The sequence below is a fragment of the Centroberyx gerrardi genome, chromosome 3 (genome assembly GCF_048128805.1).
Source record: "Centroberyx gerrardi isolate f3 chromosome 3, fCenGer3.hap1.cur.20231027, whole genome shotgun sequence".
In the NCBI taxonomy this organism is placed as follows: Eukaryota; Metazoa; Chordata; class Actinopteri; order Beryciformes; family Berycidae; genus Centroberyx; species Centroberyx gerrardi.
In genome coordinates, this window is record NC_135999.1 from 5,050,206 (window position 1) to 5,073,090 (window position 22,885).

General features: G+C 43.5%; 1 protein-coding gene across 1 annotated transcript; it reads right to left on the bottom strand.

Moving 5' to 3' along the window:
* Positions 1-246: 246 nt before the first annotated feature.
* On the bottom strand, positions 247-17,808 carry LOC139921376 (uncharacterized). The gene is made up of 5 exons (XM_071911592.2): positions 17,718-17,808; positions 5,070-5,278; positions 4,786-4,870; positions 4,111-4,452; positions 247-3,555 (listed from the first exon to the last, which is right to left on the bottom strand). The coding sequence occupies exons 3-5, from the start codon at positions 4,847-4,849 to the stop codon at positions 3,188-3,190; spliced, it is 774 nt and encodes a 257-aa protein (XP_071767693.1). The 5' UTR covers positions 4,850-4,870; positions 5,070-5,278; positions 17,718-17,808; the 3' UTR covers positions 247-3,187.
* Positions 17,809-22,885: the final 5,077 nt, after the last annotated feature.

Sequence of the window (22,885 nt, forward strand, 5' to 3'; positions counted from 1 at the left end):
GTGTATGTATGTGTGTGTATGTATGTGTGTGTGTGTGTGTGTGTGTGTAGACTGAACACCCCCTACTGTGTACTTTGGCCAGTCAAGGTGCATTCAGGAGAAGCAAACTTCAAACATGAGTGGTGATGTAACATGGCAGCAGGGCCACTTGCAAAGTCCAGGCCCAGTTTCCCAAGGTAACAGAAACATCCTGCTGGTCAGTTACAAGCCCAAGCCCTTTATTCCAAAACAATTACACAACAGAGAACTAGGAAACCCAAATACAAAATATTATTAAATTCAGAAATATATAAATTTTATATGTCATCAGTATTGTGGCATATAGGGGACAGCTGAGTCTGTACTATAAGACAAACATGAATCACTCTCCACTGCATGCCCAAACAATGTTAATTTATTCACAGTAAAGCAAACCATCTGTGAAAAGGCAAACATCAATAACTTTGCCCTTTTCCTGCTATGGGAGCTTATCACAAACATGCAAAAAGCAGTTTGGAGTCCTGAGAGGTTGACTGTTAGGTGTGTAACTTGCGCCATCTTGTGGTGAGAAGTGGCTATTACAAATAGAGACAACCATGTATGTTTCTAGTAACTGAAGACCAAGATGCTTTGGGCCAGAAACCATATTTTTATTGGGTCATGACTATGTGCCAGAGAAGTATAGCTTTACTTTGACTTTACAGCGCAGTTTACAGCCTCCTAATTTAATCCCAGTTTTCATCTGTCATGTTTTCTTATCTTGTTTGATTTTGACTTGACCAAAAGTTTGCTAAGAACTCATGTCACCCAAAATCTCACTTACCCTCCTGTCTAACAAGCCCTCAATCATCATTGTATCAATTTATACAGTAATATATATGCTCAGTGATGTAGTGGTAAACAAAAAGGTAGGTAGACCATGACCTCTGGTCGGTGATTGTCATAAGGAAAACAACTGCAAATAAAAAAGACTTTTCTGTGTCCTGCAGCATTTCATGGGTTTCTCCTAGTGAAGATATGCCATTGGTGGTTCTACAATACAGCCACTAAATTATTACAATTTATTGTATCCAAAAAAAACCCAAAAACAGTAAAGTTTACATTGATTCATACATACAAACCTCATCCTGTTTCAAACACAGTAACTACACACACAGTATACTAAGCAAACTAATCACATGGTTGTAAGCTGCATTCACATCAGTGCCATAATGTCTAATGAATGACTGAATAATCAAACATTTCCCTTTTATAGTACTTCACTCTGATTATTAGGCTGAATTGAAGAGTTCATTTTTAAAAACCTGTATCCATTTCTGAAAATGTCATTACCTGAAGATCATCATTCAGTACTACTAAAACATAGAAGAATCAGTCTGTCAGTGTTGTTATTTTGTCAGCCATTGACGTGATTATCCTACCATCCTTTCAAAAGCAGTGTAATTTGCTTGAATTTTGCACTGTCGAATATTTTGTAAGATTAAGTGGTGGATGTCTCATTTTGGAACAAAACTCTTCAACTGGTAAATTAGTCAGTATTTCACCAAATGATGTTGTTTAGATTCAGTTGCAGTTGAATCAGAAGGAGAGAGCATTGTTCCACAGAAAAGAAAGCTAATGTTCGAGTTCTCTGAATATCTGTGTGTGTGTGTGTGTGTGTGTGTGTGTGTGTGTGTGTGTGTGTGTGTGTGTGTGTGTGTGTGTGTGTGTGCTTGTGCCTGTCAGGTCTGTGTCTGGATGCATCCGAGTGTGCTGGAATAGTCAAGGTGACCTCCCGTCCGTTTACCCAGTGGACTCCCGGGCGCGGCACATTGGCACAGTCTTGCTAAAAGCTCAACCCGCCCCTGTGTAGCACCAATTTAGTGACACCATTAGCAGAGAGTGGCTCTGACTTGAAAAGGCTCTCAAATGTCCTGTCTGAAGGGGTGCAATGGAGCGTTTAAAAAGGCAGAGTTTTGGCCTCGGGGCTCGGTCTGTCCTCCAGCCTCAAGCTACCTGCATACACTTAGCGGTGAGAGACAGAAGATGGGAAACAGGAGAACTTATCCTTATCTGTCACAAATCAGCTGCAGAAGTTCCTGTTTTGCACACGATATATTGAGCGGTAGTCAGATGAACAATAGAGGAAAAAATGCACACTTCTGCACATTAATACAGATATGATTTTGCATGCAAGTTAGATATGCTTCGATACTGCATGCTGGTTTTACGTGATGTTAGAACTAGCATTGGCCTGTTGGCACATACACTAGATTACTGGATGTCAATGCCATGCAATTGTCTTTTTCCCTCTTATATACACACTCATAGCCCTCTACACATGCAGTACAACAAGTCCAGTCCCAGTAGAACAGTTAGTTGTAATAGCAGCCACAGCCCCATGTCCCTACAACTCCATATTAAAAATCATTGACTGATCACCAGAGGGCAGCATCCAACCACGAGCCACAGACCAAAGTTGTTGCGTGACTGATTGCTTCTGTGTGCAGCGATCTGATATTTAGCACACAGTAGCCTCTGTGTTTCTGCAGGGAACTTCCAGTCCTGCCCGTCTTTTGATGTTTGCATTCTGTAACTCTCTTAAAGACTTTAAAAATAGATTTTTCCCCCCCTGGTGCACTTGTAGAAAGCAGACACTTCAGCAGGCACATAGGCAACCATGCTGCAGACACATGGTAGGCATATAGACACACCTAAACAGATATTTCCATCACTCTCTCTCTCTAAAAATAAGTACATACTCCTGAAAATAATCTGTGGCTAGAAGGTATATAGCTCACGGCTGAATTGAACCACTTGCCAGAGGGACACCTTGAACACTTGCCTTTATATGTATGGGTGTGTGTGTGTGCTAGGGCGTGTGTGTGTGTGTGTGTATTTGTTGGGCTCTGAGAGTAATGAAACCAATATGCCCTGCTCTCTCATCCATGACTCCCCATCGAAAAGAAACAACATAGCTATTTTTATACAGCATAATGATTATTGGCTCCCTTGTTATCACCTCTCAACAGTCTGTAATTTCCTTGTTCACTTCAGCCAAGAGCTGAAAAGAAGAATAACAAACCTTTGGACCATGCAGGATGACTCACTTAACCGATAGCGCTGCATGCCCTGATTTGTGGAAAAATATCTCGGTACCTCCTTGGGGTTTCGTTTAATCATACTCCAGCCTTTGGTCTTATCAGAATTCACGATGTGAATTATTTCATTATTTCATCGAGAAGACAGCCAGGAATGGGAAGCACCAAAATGTCCACAGCGGTCCCGGTGCTCCAGCTCCACTGCTTACTCTAACCTGACCGGGGATCTGGACCAGACTGCTGCTGATGTATCTGCCGGACGCGGGGTTCCACAAGGAGCAGTTGTAGGGCTCCTTGTAATCTTTCTTCTCCAGAGAACTGCTGACAGTCAGCCACCCGCCCGCGTCTACCCGTTTACTGGTGTTGATCCTCGGGGAGACTCCCGCCAGTCTGGTAGAGCCGTGGAACCAGTGCACATCTCCGTCCGGGTGGACCCCTGTGAAGGTGCAGGCGGGACCCTCGCGAGTCACGGCAACATCGACGTTCCCGCCGCACTCTGAGGGGGAAGACGGCGAGAAGGGTTTCAAGAAGGAGGACTGAAGCATAGGGGATTCTTAGAGGAATCACTCTAAACTGCCATACAGTGTATCAGTGTACTATGATCTGAGAAGACACTGGAGAAGCTATAATTGTTCTGTATTTCGCTGCTACTTTCCCCCCAGGACCGGGAATTACACTAAAAGGCTTTCAGGATACTGGCCACTGCATCAGTACAGATGCTGAATCCACACAGTGCATACTTTCCCACCAATATCAATATAATACACTGAATGTTCAAACTATTAGGGACACTTTTCATGAGGTACACTGATGAGGTGAATCCAGGTAAAAGCCAGTATCCTGTATTGATTCCCCTTATTAAATCTCTACCAATCACAAAGGAGGAGATGGAGATAATGAGAAGCAGATGAGTTAGAGAAGGATTTTGAAGCTTTGAGACAATTGAGATATGGATTGTGCAAAGATGACCCTAATATTTTGTGCATTCAGTGTTTATGACAGCAGTTTCTACAACACAGCATTAAGAGATTTTATGGATGTGGACTCTGACCTTGTAACTCCACCGTTGTATATCCTTCCTCAACGCCCTGATTGGAGTGCACCTTACACATGTACCGCGTTGAATTTCCGCTTTCCAGTGGCTGCACTTTTTGGAAGACGAGGGATAATTGTCCCTGTTCTCGTTCATACCGACAATGGAAGCCACTTTGTGTATGTCTATGGTGCTCAGTGATATTCCCATCACTGCCCAAATCACACAGCTTATGGTTTTGGAACCACGCCAGATGTTTGATTGACAGCCCGTCTCGGGTTGAGGAGACGTTGCAGAGGAGGGTGACCTGCTGGCCACACTCTGCCGTTACCACAGGACTCACACTTACTTTCACCAGCGCTGAGGAGGAAGTTATAAGTAAATATTGCACTGAGCTTTAATGGGGGGTTATTCCACATGCACCTTACATTTAGCATTCCCAGCTACAGTACACAAAAACATTCTATCTTGCATTAACAGAAAATTGCAGTCTGCTTCCTCACTGAGTTTTGTTCTCATTTAGTTTCTCCTGTGTAATCATGCAATACATACTTTGTCTTGCTTGTTTGGATATGCCATCTAGAAATCCAATCCAAAAGTTGTGACAACTTTGACTGGCTGGACTACAAAATAAAAGCGAAAGAACATTCCTATACCGAGCAAACAAGCATAAACTTGTTTATTGTTTCATACCTTGTGTAGTGAGAATGAACGCCGTTGTAAGCCAAAGTAGTAGAAGCAGTGCTCTCAACCCCATTGTCAGCTTTGTTGCATTTCACTGTAACATGGACAGAAACAATATTAAAACACAGGATATTCACCTGACCAGCAGAACTAGATTTGTAGGCAGGTGTGTTTGCTTGCCAGCCCGACGAGACCTAAATCTCACCTGGCTTGCGAGGCTATAGTGTTTTCTATCATGGCACAATTTAAAATAGCGCTGTGTTGGTCAAGTCTGACAGTGGAGAGGGACTGACCTCTGGAGGGTTGTCGCTAGTCCTCGCCTCTTCTCCAGCGTCTCTGATTCCTTCTGATTTCTTTGATGTGTTTTTCTTCCTTCCTCAAAGTGCAGAAAGCTAATGATTTACAGAATTATGGAGAATTACCAGGCCAGCAGAGCTTATCTCTGGAGAGGGTGTGTCTTGGAATCTGAAAAACAAAGAGAAGGGAGAGCAAGTGTGTGCCTCTGTATGTGTGTGTGTGAGAGAGAGAAAGAGAGAGAGAGAGAGAGGGGTGGGGATGGGGGGAGACAGAAAGAGAAAGAGGAGAAAGTGTGAGAGTCAAGGTCTATTCACTGAGCCCCACAAGCTGCTACAAGTAGAGACTTTGTCTGACTCCGTTTGATGTGGTGGAGCAATGTTCCGCCAGATGATTTCTATGGGACGAAGTTTCATATTGATTTTCGCCATGAGGACATCATGGCTCTTTAATATTGTTCTAATTCTATAGCAATAGCCAGAGGGAAATGCTGTAATATCTCTTTATTTTCCATGGTATCACCCTGACTCAGTAAAGGCCCTATTGTGTCTTGTTGTGATGTCAGTAGTCATTTTCTTGGGAGGCAGTTATGATCGTGGCACATTGACATAATTCCCACCAGAAGTCACGCACACATACGCACAAACATGTACACACGTAACACCCTACCCCACCCCCACCCCTAACCCATACTACAGTAGATTTCCAATATAATAGACGCTTTAAGCTTAATTCTGGTCTACTGGGGACTACTGTAGCTTGTGGTGGGTTTCTCCACATGGGAAGGCTCAAGTCTGCAGTCTGGTAGCTATGGCTGCTGTTTACATTCTCAGATGGTCTCTACACAGCTAATTTTACAGTGTTAATAAGCATCAATTCTTCAGTGACAATTATTTGGAGTTGACAAGTGTTAATTGGAGCATGCAGGTATGTGCACACACACACACATGCAATATGCACGCAAAAAAAAAGGCCACACTTTATTTCACACTCTCAACCAAATATTACCAGGCAAAATGACAAACATGGTGTCAAACTCTCCCTCTTCCCCCTGCCCCGCATGACAGCAGCGCTGCGGCTTAGTTACACGGTGTGTCAAGTTCCATCCTGTACTTAATTGCTGTGGGGACCAGATTACCAATAGTGCTGAGTTTTATCGGCGGCTTCAAACGCGATCTAGGTCTGGTAAACCGCTGAAGTCGTTTAGTATCCGTTAAATAAAGTTTGACAGTAATTCCGCACTCTAGAGAGACCGGTTGAGTCCCACTCTGGACCCGTTGCCATGGCGATTAGTCAGGTGGATTTGCGTTTCCCGTTGCAATCTCAGACCGAAGGCGACAAGGTCTGATCCGCCCCAACAAAGGTCAGCACTTGCCCTGCATGCACTCTCTGTGGTACATTCCCTCCAGACTGGTAGGATGTTCTGTGCCCTTTTCTGGATGTCACTTCTATTATATGAAACCCTTATGACTCCAAAAACCCAACTTTCCAGGAATTGGAAAAACCAGACTAATGTTGCCATTACCACAAATACAACTTTTGCAACATAGAAGACCATGCAAGCCTTAACTCCAATAAAAAAAATAAAAAATAAACCCAAATTGAAGTTTCGAGGTGTTTAAACGCCAGTAATACTTTGTTGCTTGAGCCTGTTTAAGACCACTTTATTACATGAATGGTGATCTTCAATTGCATCAGGCCCTGGGAGCTGCTAGTACAAGTACCAATCATAATTCCTGTGTCTAATTCCTGATGAAGACTTAAGCTGTTAAAATGCCTCCAAGCCCCAGTAAAGCTCAGTACAGCCTCAATGAGATTTAAAGTGTCGAAGCTACGCTGGCACTTAACGCTACAAGTTTAAACAGAATCTCAGTTGTGTGTTGTATTGTGTGCTGCAGATGCATCCATCAAGTTCCACTTCAACTGCAAGCTTACTACAGCAAATGCTTGCTGAATTGAAGCTTTGGCAAAAAATTATATCGATCTGAAATTCTGTATACTTTCCATTCACCAAACATGAGTTTTGTGTTACAACTATTTAGTTCTACTTTACTACATTAAAAAACAAGTACTTTACTACATTTAAAGCACTATATAATGTTGAGAGGCAACACATCGTAGGAGACGAAACAGTTTTATTCTGCAGCTTAGCATCTCTTCAGTGCCATCATTGGCATAGTTATAGTGCTTAGTACAGCCATTAATGGTGCTGTCTAGTGACATCCAGAAAATGACAGGATGCAATCAATGCTACCCTCTCTTCCTGTAAGAGCCAGAAGTGGGAAGAGTACAAGGGAAGAAGAGCAAGGCTGCAAATCGTTTCTTAAGTAAAGGAGTTTCTTTAAGTAGCTGCCATGCAGGTGCCAAGTGAATTTCCCCAAATTGTCACAGTACTGACTCAGTCGATTTATGCAGGGCAATGATTGTGGGCTTTAGCTGTAATGTTTTTTTTTAGGGCCAAAATGTTAACGAGACTAGATCAAAACACAGCATTCTCATTCCTGTCACATCCGTTGAGTTCGTGCATACAGTGAGAAACACGGCTTTACTCTCTCTGCTGTGTTTATATAAACAAATATGTCGCCACAGTAATATTGTGACATCTAGTTTTGTTTTGTAATGTGGTACGCTGTGAATATGAGGGCTGCTGGGAACTTCCATCTTATGTGAGGGCCCATGTGCTCATAGTATCACTGCTTCCTCTTTCGTTCTTAGAAACATAATCTGCTTGCACGACAAATTTCAGAGCAATGTGAAAGTCAGGTATAATGGTATATCTGTGGGAGGCGATATGAGCAGGGATGAGTGGGGACATCAAAGGCTCCCCACTTCTCAGCCATAAATTGTAGGGATAATGTGAAGGAAAACAAAAATGTTCCTGTCCGCCACACGCATGGTTAAACCTGCACTAATCACTGACTATATCTCTACCTAAAAACCCAGCAGAGACTTGACTAGCTTAGGTTGCATCACATTAAAAGGCCTAATGAAATAGCAACTGGAAGAGAAAGAGTTTGGAATCCAACTAAGCAATGCATAACCACTGCGGGATCATCTGTTTGTTCAGCTTCGTTTTGCACTGGAGAATTCCTAAAGTGGGATGCTAAAATGGCATTTTGTAAAAGATTTCGTCTCAGAGGGAAACACCACTGAATTCCCATAGTCAAATATATTCTTCTATGCCCTAAACAGTGCAGTTTGTGGTAGTGAACATGCATTGCCACAAGCTAAAGCTTGTCCCGCCTCCTGATCAGCTCCACTGAGAATGAATGAGAACGGTGGTAATGACTATTTACAGACATATTCTCTGGGAATATGGGTTTGCAATGGTTTAAAATGGTAAATACAATACAGACTGCAACTAAAAAAACATAATCACCACGACACAACAAGAGCATTACTTGTTTTAGAACACTGTGTTGAAACCCTGTAGGTACAAGGTGTTAAAATGTGACATATTTTGCTAAAATGAAGTAACTCAACATTAATATGTTTTCACCATTGCCTTTCTCAGGTTAACTGTGACAAATAAAGCATAGACTTACTGGGAGGTGTAGCTGTAGCAACTGTCCAACTCTGACAATCCCTGTGATTATCTATTATATAAACTTTATGAATGACCAAGAAAATGACCCGGCTGGTCTGGCTTACTCAGACTTCTCCTAACACTGTCTGCTGACCTTGCTACCGCAAAAACACAGACAGAACTTCCCCTCCACTTCTATAATCTTGAAATGAGCCGTGTTCCCCTTCACTTGCGTATATCACCACCGAGCCGCCTCGGTTGTTTAGTCTAACCCCGGTAGATCATAGCGCTTTAGGGACATTTAATGTAGAGGTGTGGCACAGAGGAGGGAGGCCGGCTCTGCGGTAAACACAATCAATCATGTAAATCTACAGACATCACACTCTAGCGGAGACGGAGAAAGACAAACTCTGCAACACCTGGGACTGTCAAGGTGACAGACACATGCTCGCACACGCATCTGCTGACGTACACACACTTCAACACATGATCAGTCACTCAAATAGCTCGAATAAGACGGACACGATTCCCCCTAACTTTCCGAGACAGGTAGACAGACTGATCCACACACACACACACACACCGGAGCATATGGGCTCACTAGTGCATGGCTCAGCATGCACAGTTTGATGGTGTCTATAATTCCTGTTTACCCAGCAATCTGAACTCCAGACTGGATAGCAGTGCGCTCATATTTACTGCTAATGGCCTTGCGCAGACCACAGTAACACATGACGTAGCTCTATAACTCCCCCCGGTGTCCCAGCCCCGCCCGCGCTGTCTGTGCCCTCTCTTTGAGCCCCTAAACTTTGAGGACATCTCCATCACACACAATCGTGAATCACATTTATGAGCTGATCTGGAAGCTCTGCCACACTCGTAAACGCAGCGCCCGGCCCGATCTCCTGCCCATAAAGAGCGCTATCACACAGTGAATGTCGATTGGAAGGTTTATTGGAGGGTATGCGCTTATCGGAGTGCGCAGGAAATTCGGGATGAACTGTCCTCGCAGGTTTGAGGACGGTTATGGACGGAACGGTTATGACCGTCCCGAATGACAGTAATGTTCATTTTAGGATGCGGTAAGGGTAAGAAAAGGGGCAAGGCCTGGTCAAGAGGGATCTGAGCGGGCGTAACCTTTTAGATAAGAGGAAGAGGGAGAAGAAAGTACTTTAACGTCCAATTCTCTGACATTTGTTTTTAGTTAACTTCAATTCCATAGAACTCCCACATGCCACATCTGGTAATTAAATGGGAACAATGTGAAAGATGTTTTGCATCTCTCAGCATTTTGAGTTGGCGCTGGCCCTGACAAGTCCCACTTGGTCCTGCTGCGTCTTGCATCCTAAGCATTCCTATCCAAACAGAAGGGTATTAGAATACACACGCGACAACAGGCAACACTCACAAAATACAAATTTGATTCAAAGATATGACCCAGCATGACTAAACAGGCACATTCTGAGAGGCTTTTTTTGTTGTTTTTCATAACGTTTTTGCTTTAAAGTTGTATAGATTGCAAATTATTTAGTTTGACTTATTAATTATTGAATCAAAAAAGTGCATTTTGATCAAACATTTTCTGATGTAAAATCGGTCTCCTGTAAAGGGTTCATTTGATTTGCATTGTTTTTAAGGACTAAAGTTTGTTTCAATAGCATGTCAACACCACATGCACATGCCTATAGTATACTGATTATTGAACTCTGCAAAGGTGTTTGGACAAGCTAGGTCTTTATAGTGCTATTTTACCCATATCACTGTACATTTGACTGCAACCCTTTTTTCCGTACTATTCTTCTTGTGAGAAAGCCTCCTGGCAGATAAACTTGATCTTTCATTTTATTTTTTTATTTTTTTTACAACGTTTTGAAATGTGTTTTCGGGGCAAATCTTATAAGTGTAAAAGAAAGATGAGCTGACATCATGAATGATTCATTATGCCCAGGCTTTTTATTCCTGACAGTCATAAATGACCTTTTCTATGAAAAACGGGCAAAAACTTGAAAGCACAGACGAGTGACAGACCAGAAAGAAAATGTAGACAGGAAAGGTTAATGGCAAACTGTTGGCAAGCGCTACAGTTACCTGTTCTTGACACTTCCAGTTTAACATGCAATCCATCAACATTATGTCATATCTCCATGGGAAAATCCACAAGACTCATCAGATCAATGAACAATTTCCTGACATTTTTTTATCAATTGCAGATAATTGATTCATCCTCCAGGAGCAGATGCTTTTAAAGGTCATATTATACCACTTAACATGTTTGAAAAGGACTAAACATCGCTGTCAGAAATGGCCTGCCGTTATATTGACGTACATAAAGCTGCATTGTAACAGCAATTATCCTCATGCGGATAGTAATAGCTACAGTTGCTGCATGACCATTGAGGGACTGCGGGGCTGTCGATTGGCATCGCCTTGCCATCTGTGGCCTCATGATACATCTATCTAACCATAGTCAACTGACCGTTACAGGCACAGACATCAGTAGTAAAAGCTATATGTACATTCCCAGAATGCTCCACAGTTGAAGGGGCAAAACAGAAATACCGCCCTTTGTCCAATACAAGAGGATGCTTTCCAATAATCTTGATTGGTAGCGCAGCTGTCTGTTATGCTGGTAGACGTGGGACCTTGAGGGCTTTGAGAGTGGAGAGAAAACCATCCTAGGAAGAAACTGCAGTCTTTGTCAGCATGAGTGACACCTGTAACACCTGTAGCACAAAAGTGCAGAACAGAAAAACAACTTCAACAGAGAGTGTCTCCAACAGTATACTGCTGCTTTTCTGCACTGTTTGTACCAACGCAGCCTCACATAAAATTTCATGAAATGAGCACGAACTCTGACACGCAGATTACATGTTGTGGACGCAACATTACGCTCCTCCACCATGAGCTGGATTATGTGACAATACCACGAATTGGACATGCCGTTTTCACCTGTTCATCACATGAAAAGGTTAGCTAAGTTTGGTTCATTAAGTTTAGGCAAGTAAAATTACTGGTGCCAGGTGATGCCACTACTAAGGTGACACCAAAGATCAGCCAATAGCAGATAGCCATTTCAGTAGCATGCTTTTTACCATGAGATGTCAGGCTTTACACAGATTTGGGTTTGGGGTTTAGTTACTCTTTAAGGTTAGGCAACTCTAAGGTTAGGGTAAGGTTTTGGTCATGGGTTAGGGTTAGGTTTAGGGTTAGTATTTGCATTTTAAGATATTGTGCTCATTTAACAAAATTTCAGGAGACCAGGCTCGTTTGTACAGTAGTTACAATCTGTACCCTTCATAATATCAACAATCAAGAATAGGCAGAGGGGCCTCAGAGCTTGTAATTTCCTCTACAGGGCCAAATGGGGAAAGTACTCGTTATTGATGTCGTTGAATTTTCTCCCCCAAACAGCATTTTTGTCATCCCAGCTACAGTTTCAAACAAGTAAACATTTCATCCCCTACGAATGATGCAGGCACCCCTTGGGCCAATCAGTAACAAGATGCATCATCCCTCGAATTTTTTATTTTATATCATCCTCCCTCTCAACCATCAGCACATATTCATAGATTCCTATATAGATTTTTCAGTAAATTTCATTTCGTCACATTTGTTTAAGAAGTCATTTAAGAGATACTACAATGTTATTATTGTCTGGTATTATAGCCAGCATTGTCAGCATCCCATGATTCACTTCAGCCAGGCTGTTGTTCACAACCAGCTCAACATCATCCTTACCTGGGTAAACAGAATTAGCCCAGCCGTAATCCCCTCTAATCTGTAAAGGGGTAACTATCTCAGGGATCCCTGTTGTCTGTTGTTTAGACAGTAAATGGCTGACATATTTGGATGCATATCCCACGCCTCCTGTAAGCTCGGTGGCGTTGTCAGCAGCTTTGATGCAGGACAAATTCATGTTTGAGGGAGAGTTTATCCCTCTGAAACCAGCTCTGAGGAGATCACAGGGGTGTTTTTGCGGAATCAGGAAGCTAATCTGGCTCAGAGCGAATAGGGGAGCTGGGCTACTTTCTTAGCAAATGTGGAGCCATGCTCAAACTTGGAGCCAATGTTTGCTAACGCCGAGGATTAGCCTCTTCTGTTTGCTTGCACTTTGTAGTTGTTGATGTGTTTTTGCGGCATTATTGTGCCCAAACATATCCTTCATTCTGGCTTGGCTCCCGGATGAGATCCTAGCTACTGAGGTACTTTATGATTAAATGCGGTTCAAACTGCCTCAGTAAAAAGATGACCCCCTGTGTGATTAACAACACTCAGACATCCACTTTACATTGAAGCGCTAATAGAGAGAGTGTTTTCATTGCCAGAGATTTAAAGTGGGTGTATTCTCCTTAATTATAAAAAGGAAATGATTATGGTAATTACAGTAGGAGCATACAGGGATTCCTATGCATTCCACCTCCTCATAACCCATCCACGTCTGACTGAGAAAGTCTTTTTCATTTGATAATAAGACTACAGACGTCTACACGCTGGTGCTTACAAGGCAACTCCATTAAACTGTAGGGCTTCACCTTGAATTGGGCAAGGTGAGTCTACATCCCAAGTGTAATCTGCAACATAATCTAGCACAGGGAATAGAGATGTATGAATCATGCAGCACAGAGGAAACACCTCTACAACACCTCTTTCTCATCTCCAGTACTGCTTAAAACTTTAACCTCCACATGTTATTTCAACCTGCAAATCATATTGATATTGGTATTAATATAGAGATCTTGTTAGGGTAGAGATAATATATCCCCTATAAATAGTTTGGTCAACACCAAAGATGTTGTTTTAATATATTGTAATAAACATCTGTCTTTTTGTGCATCACTACTACTACTTCTACTACTACGACTACAACCACGACTACAACCACCACCACTATCACTACTACCACCACTACTTCTACTGCTACTACTGCTACTAAGCTATGTTTGTAGAGCACTTTCATTAACAACCACCACTACCACCACTACCACCACCACCACCACTACTACTACTACTACTACTACTATGACTACAACCACTACTACAACCACCACCACTATCACTACCACCACCACCACTACTACTACTACTACTACTACTACTATGACTACTACCACCACCACCACTACTACTACTAACACTATGATTACTTCTAGCTCCACCACTAATACTACTACTACTGCTACTAAATGTTTGTATAGCACTTTCATTAAAAAAGTTGCAAAATGCTGTGAAAAAAAAAAACACAACCAACATGCTAACTAAGACATAACAAAAGGAATACTTGAAGTGCTAGCTGTATTAAGGCCTGTCCAGGGGAAAATAACATGACAGTGTAACAGTGTTCCTGCAGTAGCAATACAGATTAACAAAAACAATAGACTTGAGAGTTCACGCAGCAGTTCAGTGACAGCCGAGTACACAAACTGCTAGCTTGTCAAGACCTGCTCACCTTCACTGGGGAGGGTGTGGAGGAAACACGTTTCCCGTAACATCTATTATTAACAAGGCTGATACATTGAATTGTTTGTGCCAACCAGAAGATAGCCCTCCCTCTTCATTCTCCCTCAAATTGCTCCCTGGTATTACGTTTTCAGCCCAAACTGCTAGCTAGCCTTAGGTGTTGTCCCCTCCCCTATGGCTGCTCAACGTTGGGCCATCCATCTTAGAATTGACTATGTTTAGACGTATAGTACTGGCCTCGCTGCTGATGGTATTCATGGACAGTGTGTATTAGCCTTCTCGCCTCCCCTGGGCACTCATCCATGGTGATTTAGTGGAGCTGAGAACCATGAATTTCAGTCAGGCATTTGAGGAGAAGCGTATGTGATTTATGCTTTTGTTTACAGGGCGCCGTGGGGACCTTAATCTGGCAGTGATGAGAGAGGGAGAGGGTGTGTCTGCATCTGTGTGTGTGTGTGTGTGTGTGTGTGCTTGCACACCCACGTGCGCGCGCGTGTGTATCTGTGTGTGCACGTGTGCTCATTTCTGATAAATAAGTGCAGAAGGAAGGAAGAAAGGACGGGAGGGAGCAAAGGGAGAACGGAACTACATGTATATTTTGACTTTCGCAACAGTGAAAGAACAGAGAATGCTCTGGGGAGATTATCCCAGACGGGACGAGACGCTGCACGTCTCTTTGTATTTCGCAGGAGGGCTGATCTCCAAGTGGCACCCTACGAGCCATGCTATGTTTGGTGAGGCACAAATGTACAGTATTGAGCGGAGGAAAGTTTGTGAGCAAAAACCCCAAATGCGATCTATTTTTATTCGCCTGCGTGATGCAGCAGCTCCATCACAAATGAACCGGAATGGCGGTCCAAGCTCTTGAGAATATTCGGTCGTCAACATAACTTTGATAAGCTCACCATTAATCATCGGAAGCACCGTATAATGGCATGAGCCCAAATGTCATCCAACAAAGGAATGCCTTAAACAGAGTGCCGGTCAGATCGTTAGCCTCCATTGATGCCCCCTATAAAGGCATTACCCTTCATAAATGATAGCCCTGTCCATTAGAGGCAGTGCATATAATGAGCTGTTTCACTGCTGATGAAAATGGCCTCTATCAGTGCTCCCACACCTCTGTGACCCTGTGACTGAAGATCATTCCCCTGGGGAGAGCGGGCGCTGGGGAAGCGGCAGCCATTATCTATGCCTTATAGGTCACTAACACGCTAAAAAAAACACACACCCGGACAAACATCAATAACGTCTTCCTGCGACAACAATCCCGGTGGGTTTAACGTGTTAAGTGGTGTCCTTGTTGGAGATGAGAGGGGTTTCCTCCAGAGGGGAGGGGGGTGTGGGGTTAGGAAGTGTGTGTGTGTGTAAAGCAGGATAGGCTGTAGTGAAAGTCTGTTTCACTGTAGAGGGTTTATATTGGTTCATGGGTGAGACAAAGTTCGGGGTGAGTTGATATGCTTTTTGTGGAAAAAGAGAAAAAAGAAGCTGATTAGATTCCCAATATTGTTTCCTTCCACTCACACACTCGCATGCATGTTTGTGTCTATGTGACGAAACACACATGCTATATTTAATCTGCTGCCATTGTTCCAGGAGTCTCACTGGGGAAAGCGAGGTGCGGGTTTTCCAATCATAATACCCACATCAAAGGAGTGAGCCTCACATCCTACAGTGGGAAGGGAAATATTTTCTCCAACTTGGCAAATGCCTGAACTATGCACTCTTTATATAACATTTCATTTAAAACTTCAAAGCGTGTCTGAAAGCGAATCTACCTGTCATGCTCCCCGTTGGCTTTTGCAACTTGGTTTGACAGCCTCGGCAGCAGGCAGCAGGACTTGTCTCCCCTCGTCAGGGCGGTGTTTGTGCCGAACGCGGCTCTAATCTAGGTGATAGTCAAAATCAGTGGGAGGTTTGAGCGGGGCGATCGCAAAAGGCCAGCCAGTCAATTTACACAACTAAGGCCACACAACTGGCTGCGGGGCTATTTTAGGTGCAGACGGAGAAAGACGGGAGGTTACAGGTTGCACCTTTTGCCATTTACTCTGGCAAACAGAGAGAGCGGTTAACAGAGTGTGTGCAAGTATGTATTACACAGTATGAGGGGAAACATTATAAGCTGGACACAAAGCTTTAAAGGTCCCCTATTACAGGAATTCAAAATTTCCTCCATTTATATACATATATGATCAAAGATGTTTAATGAATACATTGTTATTTTGTTTGAGTGGTTTAATTTAAAGTTATTGCGTTTTTTACGGGACGTTTCAGATTGACTACAGTTAACGCATCACAACTGGGCTTGGTCCTGATTGATTCCAATCACTAAAATATTACTGAAATCCTTCCAATCAGGCCAGTTTACAGCATTTAAACTGGAAAGCCTCCACTCAGCAGGTTTACTTAATCTGAATTAGAGGAGCTGGTGCTGTCGGCCAATCAAGGTTGAGTATTGTGAGGACTTAGTCTTCACATTCATTCATTGAATTCATTCATTCATTCAGTTCAACTTTTAGCTACTAACTACATTCATTTGCAAAACATCATAAGGAACATTATTCTTATCCTGAGCCATAGCAGATTAGAAAACGGGGACCTTTGGAAAACAAAGCTCACATGACACAGTCTCACCGCTTCTTTTACATTAACGGATTTCCTCCAAGTCCTTCTCCTTTTCCTCTCATGCGTCGAATAACATTTGGGTGCAGCTGCCCCCTTGTTCTGTAATCGACCTCTGGATCAGGAAGACTCCTGTTTACACTTAAAAGCAGGGAAGCTGACAGCGAAGTCAGAGGTGAGCTCACCGTCACATCCCAAGTTTACAACACAGTGTCCTGTTTTCCTAATCAGCCGGCCATCTACCGCTTACAGTTCTTGGAATCAGCCGTGTGACAGTACTGTATGTTCCCATTTCTCTGGTGTTTCGTCATTATTCCCAGCAAACCTCCAGCAGCTCCACACTTACGACTCCCCTCGTTGATTACCTTTTTCTCAAAATAGGCCCAAACCTGGACCAAAGACAAGTTTAAAATTACACTCATATAAAGCCGGTGCTGAGGCAGTCAATTTGGGGGCGAGCCGGCTGTATTACTTTGGTGTCGGGGGAGTCGCTCCGTGGCCGTTTGGGCCAAAACAAAGTCAACAGAAATGTCATTCTAATCCAGTTGAGAAAGTTCCCTCGCAAGGGGCTTCGGGGCTTGATACCACTTTGCCAGCTAAACTTATGAGAAAAGTTTATCCCCTAAAGATGAATAAAGAGCAAAAATAGCACTTCGCATTGTTGATAGTTTTTAGTCCCGTTGCTTTAAGCTGTAGAAAGAAAAAAAAAAGAGAGCCAACTCCACTTGAAGTTTTTAGCAGCCGGGGGAAGTTTCACTTTGATCTTGATTACTTTCTGTTGCTCTGTGTGTAATACATCATGTCTTTTCTTCTTCTTAATCTTGCTCTTACTCCCCTCTCCTGGATTTCATATATCCTCCACAAGGCTGTTATCAGTATCAGTCACTGCTGTCATCATGCTGTTGGTTTACAGTTATATGATCGCACAGTTAAAAACCTAATCAGCATCATCATAATCGAAACTGCCTTTATCACAAAGGCTTTATCGACCGTGCTGCCTGATAATCAGCCTGATCATTAACACGAGTCATTTTCCTCTTACCTTTTGCTGCTTGATGGCTGTTGACCGGTCTCTCGTTTGCAGACTACATGCCTCCCTCGGACTGTTTATCATCTCGCTCCCTCTGACATCTTTTCCTGTCACTTTCATTTGCGCCATAACATCATCGACTCTTGCTGAGTCACTTCCTTTCCTCGCCACTCATTGTCTGTGAGAAATCTCGACTTCCTGTCTTTAAGTATATGTCTTTCCTTCACCTCTGACTATAGAACATGCATACTGTGCCATTTCCTTTTGTACAGCGCTCTGCTACCCCACTGTATACACTTTCCTCTGTCTAGGATATTTAATATGTAGGCTATAGCCACTGGATAAGGGAAATGCATTATGGCAGCTGTAGTTCTCAACGTTTTCAGACCTTTGGGACATTTAAAAACCACATACCAAATTATTAATTGTTTGGAAATACCACAGCGATTATAAGTAGGGGTCGATTAATGCAGATAAATGCTGAAGGAAACCTAAAATGCATTGATATGGAGCGGCTGTGCGAGGCTTGCTTGATAGACATGCCCTTCAGTTCATTTCATTGCAGTAAAGCTTTACTTATCCCACATCCCAATTAAATGTGAAAGATGCAATCACACCAGAAACAGCAAAACACATCAAAATAAACACAGCAGGGCAGAGATTTAGAGGGTTATAATTAGAAAAATGATGAGGCTCACTTTTTTTTTTTCCTTTCTTACCATCAGCTGGGTAGAGTGCCAGGGTTCGTGGGAAGTCTTCTGACCTGTGGAGGAACAGATAACAAGAAGGTGATTCATTGTGTTGCACTTGACACATGTGCATGTCATTCGCTTGGATTTCTTGGACTTCATTTTGATGATCCAAAAATTAAAAAAAACTAAACTAAAACATGCATACATTACTAATATCTTTGTAAAACAGAGTTCAAGAGGTGAAAGCCCCTTCAAAGACTCACTGGCAGCTCTTCTCATATCTGTAATCTTATATCAGTTTAGTTAAATTTTAATGTAAGTTTGTATTTTTGCCCCAACATGAAAAAACAGGCACTGTGGGAGATAGTTTTTCGCTTTCATAGATTATTGATCTTCCCATTCGGAGCTTTAAATTGGAATACAACATAATAAGGGTCAAAAAACTGAATTGAATTATTAATTATTGAATCAAAAAGCGCATTTCGTCGGCCCAGCATTTTCTTTCCATTTGAACAAAAGTGTGCGACGCGAGGCTCATTCCAAGGTAACTCTCTTCGAGTTGCATTATGGATTAAGATGAAGGTAGACGGACCATAATTTTAATTTCCTCTCAGTGCTGAAGGGCTTTGAGATTTTCCATTAGCCCAGCAGCCACACCGGCAAAGCTCCGGCACACTTTGCTTGGCCACACTATGCTGCTGGTAGAGCAGAGAGTGTAATGAGCTTGTAATGGGCTTCTGTCAATAAGATTGTGCCACAATTTGTTGTACACTGTGTTTAATGTTACAGTAATGCACTGCAGCAGCTACTTTGAACTTTTAGGATCATATGACAGCGAGAATAAATCCACTATGGCCAGTCCAGTGTTTTGCCAGTGTGTTACGGTTCAGCACTGTGCAAAAAGATCTATTTCTGTGAGATCCTGCTTGGCACGATGCATCATTAGTCAGCATACTGTTATCTGATGCTCAGGAAAATGAATTGCAGCCTGAATATTTGATGGCTGCAGAGAGAATAGACAGAAGGATAGGAAGTGTAAGCATGTACAGTATGTGAGACTCTAGTCATTTCACCCACACAACCTCGGGGACGGAGGGAGGACAGAGGGACGCTGCTTTCGCCCGTCACCCTTGTTCTGTATTCCACTCTCCTCTTTTTTCCTCCACCTCCTCTGACTCCGTTCCGCTCTCCCCGGCGACCCACGGGACGCCTCCTGGCAAAAATGGAAGGGATTTCTCTGCCGGTGGAGTTTTCTGTCATCAATCCTGTTAGCCATGCTTCGGCCGTCCCCGGCTGTCTCTCCCTCCCTCCCTCCCTCCCTCCCTCCATCTATCCATCCATCCGTCCCTCGGTCTACCCCCCTCACATCCATCTCTCGCTTCCCCAGGTTGGCGAATTGATCGCGTTGAGCTCCTGTAAAAAAGCCGGCCTCTGGGGAAAAGCACATGGGAGCACTGGTACGCCAGGCTTTCTGTTTTAATGGAAAGCTAAAGCCCTATAGCATTCACACATACACGAACAAGGCCCCCGTACAAACTGACACACACACACACATACATACATACATACAGGGTGGCTAGCTAGCGGGCAGATCTAGGTCCATAATTACCTGTGCTGTGTGAGGTCCCACTGGCATTTAGCCCATGGAGTTACCACCTTGTCTGCCTGCTGAATGGGAGATTTATGTGAGAGTCAAGGGGATTCAGACTTGTGCCGGAAGTGAGTGTTAACGGTCGAAATTAGGTCCCATGTGGATATGTGTCCATGTGTATGAGCAAGGGTGTTCCATTGTTTGTTTATGGTAGAGAGTTAAGCTATTTTCATTGTGTGTGTGTGTGTGTTTGGGTCTGAGGCCTTGCTAAGTAGCGAGTAGACCCTCTAACATGGGGGGGTTAGAGGAATGGGAGAACTAGAGAAGAGCCTAATGTCTTACAAGCTGCTGTCTAAGAGGGAATCAATACAACACATTGATTGCTGCTGGGGATGAGGGATTGCAGGGCAAGATAATGTGTGTTTGGATGGTAACCCCGGTGTGTGGCTACAGTACGTGCGTGTGTGTGTGTGTGTGTGTGTGTGTCTGCATTCCAGATATCGCATTATTAAGGCAAAGATACAGTTTCAGCTTTGGGTTGATGGACAGGCAGACCCCCTGCACCATAACACCACCACTACACAACAGACCTACCGCTCCGACCTTAACACTGCCATTCAAGGAGATAAATATCGACTAGATCCATAAACACGTCATGCCTTAGCCTCTCAGGAATCGTCATTACAAAATGAGCTGTTTTAGTGTTCGCGTTTCACCTTTACAGCTCTAACAAGCCAATGTGTCTGTGGAACAATAACTACTGCATAGTGAAGCTTTGTTATGAAGACAGCAGCTCCCTAGAAATGGCCGCTCTGCTGAGCGCAGCAGGTCGAGTTCTTGCAAGTTTCTGTATGCTTCTATATACAGTATGTGGTTCTTCAAGTGCCAAAAAGAGCAGTTAAAATCAAGTGCATCGTGTCAATCAAGAGGTTCCTGAATGTATTTCTTCCTTTGTCCATGTCAAATTGATAGAACTGTCCCACTGAGCACTAGACCTCATTTCAACATTACATCTATGCTGTAGCTCAGTTTTAGACCAAGCAGTAAATACATTATTATATATTTAAACAATGCATAAACAGCTGTCAATATCCAAATTTGCACCAGAGAAGTACAAGATAGCCTAATGTTTTATTTTCGTAATTTTCCCCTGGAAGACGTAGATGAAAACTTTCTCTTTTAAACCTCATTTTAGCCTAGATGTCTATAACAATTTAGACATATTTTAAACAGCTAATCAATGTAAAATTGCTAGTGGGGTGTTTGCTGAACAATGAAGTACGCTTCACTGCAGTCCATAAATTCCCTATCCAGTGGTGCTTTTTGGGTCACTACACAGTCACATTACTGCAGATGTTCTCTACCCAGGGACAGTGTGCTCAGCTGGAGTGTGTGTGTGTGTGTGTGTGTATGTGCGCATACACACTTGCACACCTGTGCGCCTCGTGCCTCAGCTCTGATTGGAGGCCAGACAAATGAGCTGTTTATTTTAGGAGTTGATTTTTCTCCCTTCTCCATTTCTGCGCCTCGCCCCGGCCCGTCGTGCCGCTGCATCTGGACGATCGATAATGTGATTCTTAACCAGTGGCTGCTGCGTGCCGGAGTAATTACCTCCTCCATTATCTGACCACATCTCTCATTATACTGTAAGCAGCCTTCATTAGGGCCACGGGCAGAAGCACACTGGGGGGACATAGTTGTGGACACACAGACGCACACGGACGCACACACACTCACCGACTGATAAGCATGCACAAACATGCTTTACATAGTATTATATTCAAGTGTGCAGGAAGGCAAACAGACCTTCCTGCGCTCCCCGTCTTCCCTTTCTGTCCTCTCCTCCTCTCTTTGCCCAGTCAATCAGATAGCCATTAGCCAGTATCGGTCCCAAGGGCTGGTCTCTCACATACTGCACATCTATGGGAGCATTTCCATTCAGCGTGATGGCTCACCTCCTCGCCTCGCTGTGATAGCGGCGCAGCCCGGGGGAAATAAAGACAGTCACAACCAAATAAAATCCGCAGCACAGTGGGGTCGACGCTGCCACGGATCAGCATCTGTGGCGCTTCTTCAGCCAGGTTGAAGGTGGGTTAGTGTTGCTGACACTGCCAGAGTGAGGACATTGATTTCTACTGGGACCACCCGTGCAAAAACATGGTACTAGAACACACTTTGCATAAAAGTGTCCAACAAATGCTATCCGAATATAGCTATGCAAAGGCTAATATACCTCCAGTGTGTTTAAAAGGCTAAAACGGCACACAGGCATACGCTATCTCATTCCCCTCCCTTTCTCTCTGACTCTATTCTTCACTACAGAACCCATTTTCCACAATTGTACGCTTGTTAGCCCTCTCAGCAAAGGCAACGGTCACAGTGCATTAGCACGGGCCACAGAGATAAAGGCCAGCGCGTGACAGGACCCAGCACAACGCTGCGTAGGTCACTGTATTCAATGACCTTTGTGGATAAGACAGATATAGCTTTGTTTCCCGTTCGGGGCGGCGCGCTTGACCAGAGGTGCGGCGCCGCTTCGCCGTAATTGAGTGGCGAATTAGTTATGCTAGCTTAAAGTTAAAGGGATATTGTGTGGGCCGGTGTGTCGGTGTGAGAAAGCGAGATCAGAGTGTGCCTGCGAGTGAGAGAGAGAGACCGATGGGGGAGAATATATTATTAACATGTGTGTAAATACACTGCATGTGCAAATTATTACATCTTCCTGATGTTGCAGCCCCTTTTGCACAATCCACATTTCAATCATCTCATCTCAAAGCCAAAAAATCCTCATCTGCTTCTCTTTATCTCCATCTCCTCCTTTGTGATTGGTAGAGATTTAATAAGGGAAATCAATAAGGGATAATGGCTTTTACCTGGATTCACCTCATCAGTGTGCT